General features: G+C 30.7%; 1 protein-coding gene across 9 annotated transcripts in view; it reads left to right on the top strand.

The window, feature by feature from the left end:
• LOC118204040 (USP6 N-terminal-like protein) overlaps nucleotides 1–14,547 on the top strand; it is a 173,949-nt gene that overhangs the window by 129,273 nt on the left and 30,129 nt on the right. For all 9 annotated transcript variants that reach the window (XM_085815524.1, XM_085815538.1, XM_085815511.1 and 6 more), the window contains 5 exons: nucleotides 2,059–2,139; nucleotides 5,751–5,858; nucleotides 5,976–6,085; nucleotides 7,629–7,677; nucleotides 12,460–12,525. In XM_085815524.1, the coding sequence (XP_085671650.1) occupies nucleotides 2,059–2,139; nucleotides 5,751–5,858; nucleotides 5,976–6,085; nucleotides 7,629–7,677; nucleotides 12,460–12,525 (414 nt within the window). The remainder of the gene's footprint in view (nucleotides 1–2,058; nucleotides 2,140–5,750; nucleotides 5,859–5,975; nucleotides 6,086–7,628; nucleotides 7,678–12,459; nucleotides 12,526–14,547) is intronic.

Raw genomic sequence — 14,547 nt, 5'->3', positions numbered from 1 at the left:
TTTACCACGATATTTTCGACGGCGATGTTTTTAAACTGCGAAGTTATTGAACCGCTTTATTTTCGACGACGATGTTTTGTACCACGATGTTTTAGAACTGCGATGTTTTCTTTTTGCGATGTTTTCTCCCACGATGTTTTGTAGCACGACGTTTTCGCCTTGCGTTGTATTCTCCTCGACGTTTTCGTCCGCGATGTTTTCGGCTGTAAAAAATTTGTGAGATGCATACTTAAGGAAGTAGTAAAATAGAAATTTTAGAATGTATATTACTGAAATCAAGGATAAAAAAAAATTAATAAGTATTAAAAGAATTACTTCCTTACATTTTATAATAATTTTACAAGTTTTAAATAATATTACCCCCTCTTTTAATCCCTTTCAGAAATACTCATAGAAAGTTATGTATGTGGCAGTCAGCAATATTTAACGTATTTAACTATTGAAATGAAAGGTGCTCTAACTTTAAATGAACCTAGCATTAATTATAGCATAGCTAATGATTTTTGATTTAAAAAATATCCAGAAGCTGAATATCATTTCATAGTTGAGAAAGTATTTCAGAAAGAAGCCCTATAAATAGCAAAGGAATAATGTGTGATTTTAATATTAATAATACAACAAACTTTGATTTTAATTTTTGTGATCATTAACTGAATAAAATCAAATTATCTTAAAATTTACTTCTGAAAACTTGTGGGAATATTTCAATCAAATTAAAACTGTTCTGAGCATGAGTATAGCATTTGGTTCTGTTAAGAATGAAATGTTGTTTAAAAATACATTCTTTCACATATTTAGGACTCTGAAATATTGTAGAAAAAGAAAATGTATGCATTTATAATATTTACAATGTAATTACAAAGTTTTCTCCTCCAAGCATCTAAAAACCTATTGATCGTAATGGCAAGTCACTGAATGTTTTGGTAAACAAGAGAGGTAGGTCATTGCATCAAGGGAGTGCATTGGAAAAATCAGTTTGGGCCTTTCCTTTCTTTTCTATTTCCATGACTTTTGTACTATTTCATATGTTTTATCATAAAAAAATTTCAGAACTCTTCGGATGACCCAATATTTTATTAACAAATAATTTTCTTTTTGTTTGTGCCAATCATAATCAAACTGCTGCATGTTGTCCCATTAAATGTGGCTAATGATGTTCACAGCAATAATTTTATTTTGGAAGAATGGATAAGTTTGAAATGGTGTTATACATAACATTATTTTTAATCATAAATAATTTATTTATTAAACTTCGTCAACTGGTGCTATATCTTGTTGATTTATTTTTTAAATGGCATCATGCTGATCTCAAAATATGTATATACTAATTGTGATTGTAATAAACAAAAGACAAAGAATTTTTCTATCTCTATTGTCATTTATGTCTAACATGAGATGGTCCATCGTACTTGTTTCATTCTTTCCAGAGGAGTGTGTATGACTTAGAAGTGAAGTACATCCATTAATTCTGCTTTTCAAATAACTGCATTATTCTTTACTCAAGTAAAAATTTCTTATATTGTTACAGGTGCTCTGATACTTGATTTCAGTTTACTCATATTAAAAGCATATAATTATAATCAGGTAGAAATGAGGAATAATGGAAAGTATTAGAAAATGCTTTTTTAGCTTTCATTGAGTGAGGGATTCAGGACATCAAAGGAAAGTTAAAAATTTCTGTGCTGTAATGTCTTGCTTTCATGGATTTATAACAGTAACAATAAGATATATTTATTTATGCTTATACAATACAAAGTCCGTAATCCGAACGCCCATTATCAGGGAATGATGTATAATCCGGACCTCAAAGGCACAAATTTTTTTTGTATGCTTTACGCATGCGCAGAACAACTAAAATTTTTCATTGCAACGACAATGCCCCAATCATGAATCAGTTAACGAACAGCGAAATCTGTAGCACAGATTCAACCCTGTGTATATGTTACTGTTCAGAATTTATGATGCTTGTAAATTAAATTGGATACAGTTTCGGTGCTTCAAATGCATGCTTAATTTTTATACTTATAAAAACGTATTGCATACTTTTGTGATTTTCAGATTCGTGAACGAGAAAATGAAAGATTGGGAAAATGGCTGAAAATGATAAAGAACTGGGACAAGTACAAAGATACTGAAAAAGTAAGCTTCCTGATAGGTAATATCATTATCGTAGCTGTTTCTTACTGTAATTTTCAATTTATAATTCTCCTTCTAGAACTAATATATTTAATGTAAAAGTTCATTATATTATAAAGTTGTTCTGACTGAAAAATCTGTCTATTAATGTTTATTGTAATGTTTTTACTATCCTCCTCGTCTGATTCTCACAAATATGATGAGGTAATGTAACTTAGCTTCCAGTTTGGAATTATGATTTAAAAATGAGTTGCAATAAAAAATTTTGAATTCTTTGTTTGAATTTGATTAATTACTTGCACTAAAAAGACGTGCAACGCACGCCGAGATGCTTTTGTCTCAAACCGCACGCAAAAATGAAAATAACGTGGTGCACACGTCCTTTAACAACGAGATTGTTTATTTCTCAAGTTACAGCTCTGGATTGCACTCGCAGACGGGGAGCAGCGTAAATGAGACACATTACCACTTGTTATATTGTAGCGCACGGTACCACAACCGTGAAGTTTAGTTGTAGTGCAAGTGGTTAATAATGCTCATATCCTTTTGAGCAATATTTTTTCTTGCTTTGCTTTAATATGCATTTTTTACTGTAGATATTTTTTACTATTGCATTCTTTACTACAGACATACCTAAGGTAACCAAAAAAATTTTAAAAATTAAAAAATTTTGAAATATACAGTCAAAAGTCGTTAATCCGGACTCGTCGGGACTTCGGCGATTCTGGATTATAGATCATCAGTTTAAATCTGGTAAGATGGCATGCAGAAATTATAAAATTAAAAATATGAAACCGTAATTTATGAAATAAAGAACAATTATGACCTAAAGGGCATCAAAATTTACAAAAACAAAAAAAAAAAAAAAAAAAAAAAAAAAAGAAAGCTTAATATTTATTTACTTTATTAACATTTCTTTCAATGTCAGTTTTTAAGTTGCTTCGTTTTATGTGATAATATTTTCTCTTTAATTCTATAAACAGACATAATTTCTTGTTCAGTTACAAAGTTCCGCTGTTCAAGTCCTATAATTGCTGTGTCGAGAATACCGACTAATTTGTCAATCGAAATTTTTTCATTTTCAATAACCTCTATGTCACTTTCTTCGCTATCGGAAGTGAATTATAATGATGAGGAATTTGATTTAAATCATATCAAAGACGGAGTACATTGAGATGAAATACTACATTTAGTAAGGAATTATAAGCCAAATAAACTAAAAACATCTGTGCTGAAGATAAGGATAGTGCTGACAGATCAACTTCTAATTCATTGCGCACCGCGGTGTCCCCCCCCCCCCCCCCGCAGAGCAGTGAGAAATGGATAAACAGATTTCGGAATGGTTAGAGAAACAAAGGATATGCCTTTATCCATTTCTTTGCAGCAATTCCACTTTTTGTTTAATGGACTTCAAAACATATTTTCACTTTGTAGATCCTTTACATATTGGTAAATATATAATGGAAATTCTATTTGACATAATCGAAAGTTCAAGTTTACTTTTATAAAATTGCTCTAACAGTCTGCAAAAAAGTAATAAGCCAGATCCAATTCGAAGATTAAGGAACAACGCAGTCTGCACCATTAACTGAATTAGATAATTTTAGCTTAGCTTATACCGCCCGTTATACATTGAACGTGCATGCGTAAACATATTTTGCACATGCGCACACGCATATTCGCAGCCGTAAAGATCTTACGTACATGCGTAAAAGCCTACGCGCATGCGTCAACGGGATGCATGCGCAGAAAGTTTGTAGCTTTGAGGTCCGGATTATAATCATTTCGGATTATGGGTGTCAGAATTAATGACTTTTGACTGTATAAGGTAAATATTACAGAAGCATAAGTTAAATTGATTGATAAATACAAGAATCAGTGTGTGTATGTAAGCTCAATACATTTCTGTTATCAGGACTGGATTCAGAAATGTGTGTGTATACATTTCTGAATCTGGTCCCGATAACAGAAAAGTACCAAAGCTCTTCTAATATTATGGTACATAGGAACCTTGAGATACGAGCACCTCTATATACGAGAAATTCGAGATACGAGGAAAGTATGAGCGAAAAATTTATCTCTAAATACAAGCACTGACTGGAGTAACGAGCAATGAGCCAGGCTGTTAGTATGCTATTTCCCGATTCGGCTTGGCTTGAGAAATAGCATCACTCAGTGTTCTTGAATCTGCATATTTGTGTGCTTGTGAGTAAATTGTTTTTTACATTTAATGTGAAAATAATTATTTCACAATGCCTCCCAAGAAGATTGTTGCCTTTGATAGTGCTGCAAATAAAATGAAGGAAGAAATCAGAGATAAACATAAGCATGGTGTAAGAGTGACGTAATTAGTTGTTCGATATCGACGATCTGTACTTTTCTAAAAAAGAAGGAAGAAATTAAGAAACTTAATGTGGTCAAATGAGTTACCATTACTTCCAAGCACCGTCCAAAATGCCTAGAAGATGTTGAGAAGCTGTTCTTGGTGTGTGTTAACAAGAATCAGTTAAAAGGTTAAAAGTAGTTAAAAGGTGTTAGAAGCTATCATAAAAGTAAACTACGGTTACATTATTTACCAGTGTTATTTATTAGAAAAATTTCTTTTTATGTTAATATTTTTGAGGGTGCGGAACAGATTAACTGGATTTCCATTATTTCCAGTGGGGAAGTTTGTTTCTAGATATGAGAAATTCGCTATATGAACTCACTGCTGGAACGAATTAAACTTGTATCTCGAGGTTACACTGTATTATGTTAAAATCTAATAAGCAAGTTAAAATTAAAATGCTGTAAAATTTGCTCAGTACTGAAAATACAAAGAGAAAATGCCTGTTGAAAATATTTTGGAAAATATACTAGTGATTACTTCATAAAATTAAAGGCACAGTTTGATGCACAGTGGAAAGCAAAAATTTAAAAGTATGGATTAATACACAAAAATGTTATTTAAAATATCTTTCCATATGTATTATATCCCTTTATTTTGTATGAAATCAGCATAAATATCAGTGATAAAATTATTTAAAATGTTTTTCTTAGATTGAAGATATTTCATATCAATTACAGATTTAATTCTGCTTATGTGCTCATTATAAATATCTAGTCATTACTTATTTCCTACAAAATCATCAAATACCCTTTGAAACCTTTGAAAATCATCAAATACCCTTTGAAAACCAATATAAATGATTCCCAAAGTTAGTTTATGTGTAAAGATGTGCTAGATGCACATATCATGGAGACACATTGATTTTAATAATTGCAGAAATGTGTTAAATTTAACATGAGTTAACAATTTATTGAAGCTTACTATTTTTCCTTTAATCTGATGAAACTGAATGCAATTCATTGCACTTCCAATCTTGGATTTTTTTTTTTCCAGATTTGATTTGCAAATTATTCACAGTTTAAATGAACATTGATCTGGTTTTCAGTAACACAAATTCTTTGGGTACTTTAGAGAAACACTGTAACAACTTTGAATGGTTCTTTAGAATGCAGTTTTTCCAAATATATTTATTTTAAGCTTAATATTTTCATAAAATGAATAACCGTGCTCTGTTTGTTAATATTATTTCTGTGGTTTTAAATATGTGTATTGGATTCTTTTTTAGTTGAGGCTACGAGTATACAAAGGTGTACCTAATGCTGTCAGAGGTGAAGTTTGGTGTCGATTACTGGGAGTACCTCAAATAAAGTTGGAGCAAGAGGGAAAATATCAAGTATATAGATAATGATTTTTATCTCTGAAAATGTACTTTTATGTAAGTTTTCAAAATGTGGTAATATGCATATCTGTGTTTAAATAATATTTGAATTCTCCACCCTTTTTCTTTTAGGAAATGGTTCAGCAGTCACGTTTGTACTGTACAGACATAAAGCAAATAGACTTGGATGTCAACAGAACTTTCCGGAATAATATAATGTTTCGTGAGAGATATGGTCCTAAGTAATTATATGTAAAATTTTTTGTTAATATATGTTTGAGTGAATACTTTTGTTTCTTTGTAAGGCATATTCCAGAATTTTGCAAGTAAGATTTTCTGTGTATTTTTAAATACATATAGAATCATTAGTAAATATTGATAATTAATTTGACTTCCATTTAAATTAAGTCCACTTACTGAAATTTGTGTTTAACAATTTATAAGATTACATTAGTACCATTTTCCCCCCTTTTGAAGTGAATAATTTATTATTTTTTTGTGTTTGTGTTAATCATGAGTTATACATAAGTGAAAGAATGTGCAAGTTATTACTAACTGAAAGGTTATTACTAATAAAAGGACATCATCATCTCTTGGAGATAACATTATCAATAGAAAAGCAAAAAATGTGTTTCTATGATTTCTTCTTTAAGTGCATCATCCTGTTGTATGTTTTTAAGCCAAATTATTATTAATCAAAATAAAAGAATGCAAGGTAATAAAAAGGAAGTAAAAAGTAAATATATGTGTGTATGTGTGTGTGTGTTTGGAAACACAGATTTCCAATCAATATTTTTTGAATGGACAGGGTTGGATTAATTATAACAGTAAATGTAATTAACATTTTTATTGAGATTAAACTTGTATTATGTAAATATTGTTAAAAATAGTTTTTATTTCTTTAATTCCAATGTAATTATGTTATGTACCTTTAGGGAAAATTGCAAAACAAGACATTCCCCTCCCCCCCAAAAAATATAAATAAACAATAATTTGAACAGTATTAGAAATTATTAAATTAAAAACTCTGCTGATGTAGTATTAGAATATCTTGGAATAAATTTATCTATATGACAATGTTTATAGTCCTGAATGTTGTAAAAACGTAAAAAGTAATGAAGTATTTCATGACTGTACATATTAACTTCAAATACAGATGATGAACTGTGGAAATCTTAAAAATCATTTTCTGCATGATTAATTTTTATAACTTAAAAAATTCTGTGCTTAATATTTCCAAACATTTTAGAAAAACCTCTTGTATTTACATCTGCTTTTCTTTCATTTTTCAACATTCATAAAATGTTTAATTCATCATGCCAGGTTAACCCAGTGTGAATTTCATGGACAGTAAGTAGTACATGCTGAGTTAATGTTAATGCTCTTCATCGTTAATGTTAGGCTGACAGTCTCTGCATGCTTAGTGAATTAAAAAAATCACCATTAATCTCCTGCAGACTTTTAATTTAGGAATAACATCATTCTTCCCCTATCCCCCTCACCGAATTTTCTTTTAATTTTTAAATTTTTACAGAAAGCGATAAGCTTTTTAGCATTTTACTTGTGACTATTTCATGCTTTTTTTTAATTTTGCTTCCTAGCTTAATTTAAAAATATTTTTGCTTCCTAGCTTTATTTTAAAATATTTCTCAGGAGAAATACAATTAATGCGTTTTAAATATGTACCATTTACTAGTTTTTGAAATGAAATATTTACTGGTTTTCTTAGTCACCTTATTTTTTAATTATTTGAGTTTTTAATACTTTCCATTCTAATTTTTATAGACAGCAGTCTCTCTTTCAAGTCTTAGCAGCATATTCTATTTATAATGCAGTAAGTATTATTAATCTGCATATTTTTCATGATGCTTATTATTATAATTTCATACTAGTAGAAATTTGAAAATATTACTATGATTCATATAACTACAATTTAGATTATTTTAGGATTATGTTAGATTTTATGTATTACAAGTAATTATTATGTTCATAGATCTAATGTTGCGTTTTCATCAGGTTAAATGTTTACTGTTGTTATAGATTGATTTTTATTTTAATTAATAATTGACAGAATTTTTGTAAGTCTGCAAAATGTGCCTGTATTCACATAAACAAGTATATAAATTAATGTAAACTAAGTTATTTCATTAATTTATGGGTTAGATTTATTAAACTTAGATTCAAGAAGTATTTTTCTGTAAAATATAATTACTATATTCAATGATGATGTTCAGAGACTATCATTTAATTTCTTTCAGATTAGTTGTTGCCATCACATATATTTCGGTGCAAAAATTATTCAAATATCAGTAAATCTTTAAAAAATTTGCATTGTGGTAGGTTTACAATCCATAGTAATCCAAAGTACAGGGATGCATGAAATTAGTGGTTTTATCGTATATGTGTGAATGTATCAGAACCTGAATCTATTGGATGATTGGTTTACTTTCCTAATTGTAACAGCAGCTTTGATGTTGATTGAAATGGAAAACCACTCTTATTAATGTTATTAGCAGAAGAACTGTCTTAAAAATGACTGAGCTTCCAAAAAAGTTGGTAACTTTCAAATTGCTTTTCTTTAAGTCTTCCTCGCATTTTCGCTTGTTATGCAAGTTTTGATAACCAGACATTTTATTGAATCGTATTCAAATATTGAATCGTATTCATATGTACGTATTTATGAGTCCCGTCCCGACTCATGTTTAGTGCCTTATTCATGGCCAAGCACAGTTGTCCATCTCCGCTCAAGGCCATTGCATAGAATAACGGAAGTTGCACTGCTTTGATTCTTTTAAAAAGCTGCCCAATTCGACAGAGAAGGAATGTTGTTGGACATTAAAATTGCACCTTATCGGCAATGTGGCTTGAATTCCGGAGTACCGCACTGGAGAAAATTTCACTTGCATATTGCTGCCCGCTACAGCAGTTATTAGATTGCGTATTGGTTCCCTGCTACCCGTCGGGTGAGCTTTCCCCGCTAAAATGCTGTGCGATCAGGGAGTGAAATAGCACTGGCCGTTGATTGTCGTTTATTTATTAGTTGTCATTTGACACGATGAGTGTTGTGTAATAACTATTTAGTAATCATAGTGGTTGTGTGTAATTCGAGCATACTCCTTCATTTATTTCTTTTGTCAATTTAAAATTGTGATTTAATTGCATAGTAAATAGAACTCTATTGCAAAATAACAAACCTCATTATGTCTGTGAAGAAGCGAAAAATAAGTGATGAAAATCGTGCATTTAATGAAAAATGGGGATTAGACTATCTGATCTGCAACAAGAACAATAAAATTCAGTGTATGATTTGTATGCAAGTTTTGTCAATGAATAAGGAATACAATGTGAAGCGGCATTATACTACTTTACATGAAGAAAAGTATAAAAAAATTATCGGTGAAGCAAGAAAAATTATTGTAGAATGAACAAAGTTTGGCTGTGTCTTATGAAGTTTCTTTACTATTCAGTGATGGGATTTTAATGAAAAAGTGCACAGTTTCAATGGCTCAATGCTTCATGCAGCTAAAGTTGGCGGAAAAGTTCGAATCTGTAGCATTATCTCATCAAAGAGTGGCATGACGAGTAGATGATATAGGTGAATGTGTTTACAAAAAATTATGTGATTGCATTTTAGATTGTGAATACTACTCAATATGTTTGGATGAAAGTACCAACCAGACAGATATCATTCAACTATTAATATTTATTCGTTGCATTTAAAAAAAATTAATTATTGTGGAGGAAATGTTAAATTTGATATCGTTACACAGAACATCTAAAAGTGCTGATATCTTTTCAGCTGTCAATTAAACTGCCATAGACTATGGAGGATTTAAAAAATTTTCTTGCATTGTAACTGATGGAGCTATGATGGGAACAGTGACAGGATTCGTAGGACTTCTTAAAGAAAACGGCATTAATTCCCTGTTGACTCACTGCATCATACACCAGGAAGCCTTATGTGGAAAATCTTTGAGCCAAACGAATGCCATAAAAGTTGTTGTTAGAATGAAAAGTCTCATTGGAGGCGGAAACAAAGCTTCAACTCATAGAAAATTTCGAGATTTTTAAGTGAAATTGATGCAACCTATGGAGATTTGTTATTACACTTCAAAATAAGATGGCTTAGTGCTGGGGAGTGCCTTGAACGTTTTTTTGCTTTATGAAAAAAATGCCTTTATTTCTAAAAAATGAAATAAAATCAGAAATTTTTTAACTGCAAAATTGTATGCAAGATCCTTTATTCCTGGATGATCTTGCATTTTTAACTGATATGACACAACATTTGAACGAATTAAATTTGAAGTTATGAGGCAAAGGATACAATATTGGCAACTTGTAGGAATATGTGAATGGTTTTAGAAGTAAACTAAAATTGTTCAAAACATGTTAGAGCAGAGTAATTTTTCTTTTTTTCCGAGTTGCAAAGAACATTACACAGAGATGGAAAATTTTGAAGGATGTACCTTTAAGGATCACCTGAAGTATATTGACAGTGTAATTGTGGTACCTGAGCAGTGATTTGCAAATTTTAAAGAATTAGAGAGTGATATATCACTTTTCATTCATCCATTAACAATTGCAATTCAAAGTGTAAAGACTGATTATCAATTGGCATTATGTGACCTACAATCAGACCCCTTTTACAAGGGCAGAACAGAGTCTGGAATAGATTCTTTTAAGCTCCTTGATGAGCATTTCCCCAAATTAACCAATCTTGGCTTGAAAATGGGTTTTATGATGGGCAGTATCTATCTTTGTGAAAGTGCGTATTTCACGATGAATTTTATAAAATCTAAATAATGTTGATATTGAAAGCATTGTAAAAGATAAATTAATGAAGCACTAATACAATTTTATGTAACAGTTACATAGTAACTTATGTTACGCTATTAAACCTTTTCTTTAAAAAATGTGTTTTTTATTTGTGCGTCCCTCCAATCTATTTAGAAATTTGTATTGGCCCGGGATCATATCTAGTCTGGATAGCTCAGTTTTTAACAATCATTATATTAGCAAATTAGGAGTTACGAATACATATGTTTGGTATGCTCACATGGCTCACACACTCATGACGATAATGAACAATTAGTAAACCTGTATTGACTGTGAAAGCATTTTAATAAACCTAAAAACTTTTGATCGAACAGCAAACAGTGCACCTAGCTAGAGCCCCTAAACGAATAGGAGTAATGTAATTTCACCATCAGTCAGTATTAGTAGATAATAAAATTACCCTAGGTCCCTTTAAGGCTTTGGCACAGTTGAGTGCTGCACGACCTTGCCCATGTGGATGGTGCGTCCCTGATTGCTTATTTAAACTTTATAACAGTACCTTGTGCACAAGTTGATAACCCAAAATCAACAGAAAACAGTAAATATAAAACAAAAAAGATAATCACAATATTAAACATATAAAATAGATGTTAATTTTGTTGTACCTGTAGGAAGGAGAGTAAATTGCATAATCGGAAAATGCTAAGTTGTTATTGTTTAAATGCTAAATCCCCTTCCATTAAAATATCAGGTTATGTTGCAGTTGCTATTTTCCTTAGTTGGCATCTTCTTTCATCTTTTCTTTAGCTTTAAATACCCTTGACATGAAACTCAGTCGATTTAAGTTCCACTTAAAATTTGTGCAATGTGATTTGTTGTTTACATTTTAAAATGAATCTAAAGTGATACACAGCATTGTCATTGAAAATGCTTATGCTGTAGCCTGCTATTACTATATCAGGGTAGGTTGTGAAAAATCTTATCTCATCTTTCACAAATTTTGTAGCTCAGAGAACGAGATTAATATTTTTCTCCACAGACATTTCTTCCACAATAACTTTTTTTAATTGCTTCTGAAGCTGTATTTCATTCCTGTCGAGCTCTTTTTTATGATTCTCTAGTAACTTCTCCATGTCTTTATTGAAACATCCTAGCTCATGATTTTGTCTAGAGACACAGTATCACTGACAGCAGAAAAATTTTTAAATGTCAAAGTACTCAGTTTTTAACCTATGATCTAACTTGCTCACACTTTCCTCTAGGTCACACTCATAGTCTTGTAAGTTGTCAGGCTTCATCAATGAAAATTAAACAATGGAAAATATTAAAATCATGTTTTTGGAAGTCCCTGAATGTTAATCATGTGATATGGATTACTTCAAAACATCTTTGAATCTGCTAAGTTGCCAACTTGAGTGTTCATAATTCAAGACATCATTCATCATCCAAGGCATTTTTTGTTCAGATAGTTTGTTCCTGAATTGTTTCATGATCCAAGGTTCCATCACATTTAAGGATTATATCACAGTTTAATGTTTTCCTGCCTAGGCTGGAAAGTTGTCATTTTTGAGGGGGGGGTTCAATTTTATTAACAAAGTATATCCATTGGAAGTTTTTCCCAAATTGCATATTTTTTTTTTAAATTAATGGTAAAAAATTACAGAAAAATTATGAAATGGAAAATTAAATTCCAATGTTAATTTTTTCTAATTAATGATATGATAAATTGACTGTATATGGATATCTTGTATTTTTGACATTTTTTCCCTACTTGCAACATATTCAGCTGTTTCATGAAATTAAAGTAAAAATTGAGTAAAAATTACTCCTTTATTTTCAGGAAGTTGGTTATTGCCAAGGAATGAGTCAAATTGCAGGTCTTCTTCTAATGTTTATGAATGATGAGGTTTGTTTATTTTCAAGTTGTCTAGAATGCTAAGAATAGTAGTCTAGAATGCTAAAAAAAATAAATCACACTGAAGCTATGTATAAAATAATTTTTTTAAACTGTGAACATTCAGAGGGCAGTTTTTTAGAGTCAAGCCCAAAGTATGATTTCGATGTCATTTGTTGCTGTTTTCCATAATGTTTTGTACTGTATTATATTTTGTTATGATCATTCAAAAGATTTCTGATTTATTTGGGAGGAATAATTAAATAAGGAAACTCTGGCTGTGCCATCTTAATAGCATTATGGGCTCCTTGGCCAAATCATTGTAATGGATCCCTGATGACAAGCACTCACAGAAATGAAATTTAAATGTCCAATAATAATAAGCATATATTTATTTCTTAGGAACTTTAACAAAAAGCAGAACTGCTTATCAAACATTAACATAGATTAGACGGCACAGTACGAAATTTCTCTGAAATTTTTATTGTATAACAAGCCTTTGCAACATTTTTTTATCACAGACTAGCTTTATTACTGGCTTTAAATCAGTGGTCTTCAGAATTTTGTTTTTCATGCACTTTAACTATCAGTGACCTCTATTTTTATTACAAGCTTTTTCTCTAAAGGATTAGTTCAGATAGGCAGCTTGTAAATTCATATAAATGCTGAATATGCACATGATTTAGAAGTCAAATATATTTTAGAAATAAGGAAATTAATTGTGAAGCCAAATATTAAAACTATTTATAACAGCTGAAATAGTTTATGAAGTCAATGTAATGAAACTATATTTTATAGCTAAGTACAGTGGTGGTACTTTCAAGCCGTGACAAGCTATCTTACAGTGTAGCAGTAGCCTAACCTTAAAATTATGGTGAGGATGTTATTCCTTTGCTTGCAGCCATAGTGTATGTTAGTCTGCAATTATGTAGAATATTCTCGAATTTGTTAGAAATAGTTATTCTGTGAGGCAAATTATACTAGCATTGCATTTTCATTGCTCACTCATAGACTGCCACAATATTATGAATCACTTAAGTGCTTGAATATAAAGTTCTACATTTGTCAAATTTATTTTTCAAAGGAATAATTTGTGATTTAAAATATCAAAGGGTTCAGGAACTAAAATATATCAGTGATCTCCCTCAATTTATAGAAAAATCGAATTATAATCATCAGTTATATATCGACTTTTGAATAACTGATCATAAGCAGAGACGTTATCAAAAATTAAAATTGTCATACATTTTTTATTGGTTCCTCCCTAATAAGGCTTAGAGACAAAATTGTGCTGCTATTTCTGTAGTTACAAAAACAAAATCCCTCTTTGTTGACAAAAAATTAAGTCTGCAGCTTGAGATACATTAGGAAGTTATCATGTAGTATAAGAAGCATATATTTATTATGTAGCTAAATGTCTATTATATGCACAAGCCATGTTCATATGCTAAAAGATTTTTCCTGCTGTGTCATTTTTCTCTGACATCTGAAAATTTGTTTGACATCAATATAAATAAAACAGTTTTTGCATACTCTTTCTCTTGCTTTTTTTCTTCATTAATTAAAAAAAAAATGTGTTATTTGAAATCGTAATTAACTATATAAATAAAATACAGTCAAAAGTCGTTAATTCGGACACCCATAATTCAGAATGATCTATAATCCGGACATCAAAACTAAAAACTTTATGCGCATGCGGCACGTTGACACATGCGCAGAGGCGTTCACGCGTGCGCGTAAGACCTTTTACGACTGCGCATATGAGTGTGCGCAAGTGCAGAATACGTTTTCGCGTGCGCATTTTATGTATAATGGACGTATAAGCTAAAATTATCTAATTATCTATTTCAGTTAATGTTCATGATTGCGTTGTTCCTTAATTTTCGAATTGCATCCGGCTTATTATTTTTTGCAGACTGTAAGAGCAATTTTATAAAAGTAAGCTTAAACTTTCGATTATATCAAATAGAATTTCCGACATATATTTGTTAATATGTAAAGGATCTAAAGTGAAAGTATGTTTTGAAATCCGAA

This window comes from Stegodyphus dumicola, chromosome 1 (genome assembly GCF_044657685.1).
Source record: "Stegodyphus dumicola isolate Sdum_Otavi_A_Nest chromosome 1, ASM4465768v1".
NCBI lineage: Eukaryota > Metazoa > Arthropoda > Arachnida > Araneae > Eresidae > Stegodyphus > Stegodyphus dumicola.
Note: the sequence above shows the minus strand (reverse complement) of the source record. Positions and strands in the feature narration are given on the sequence as shown.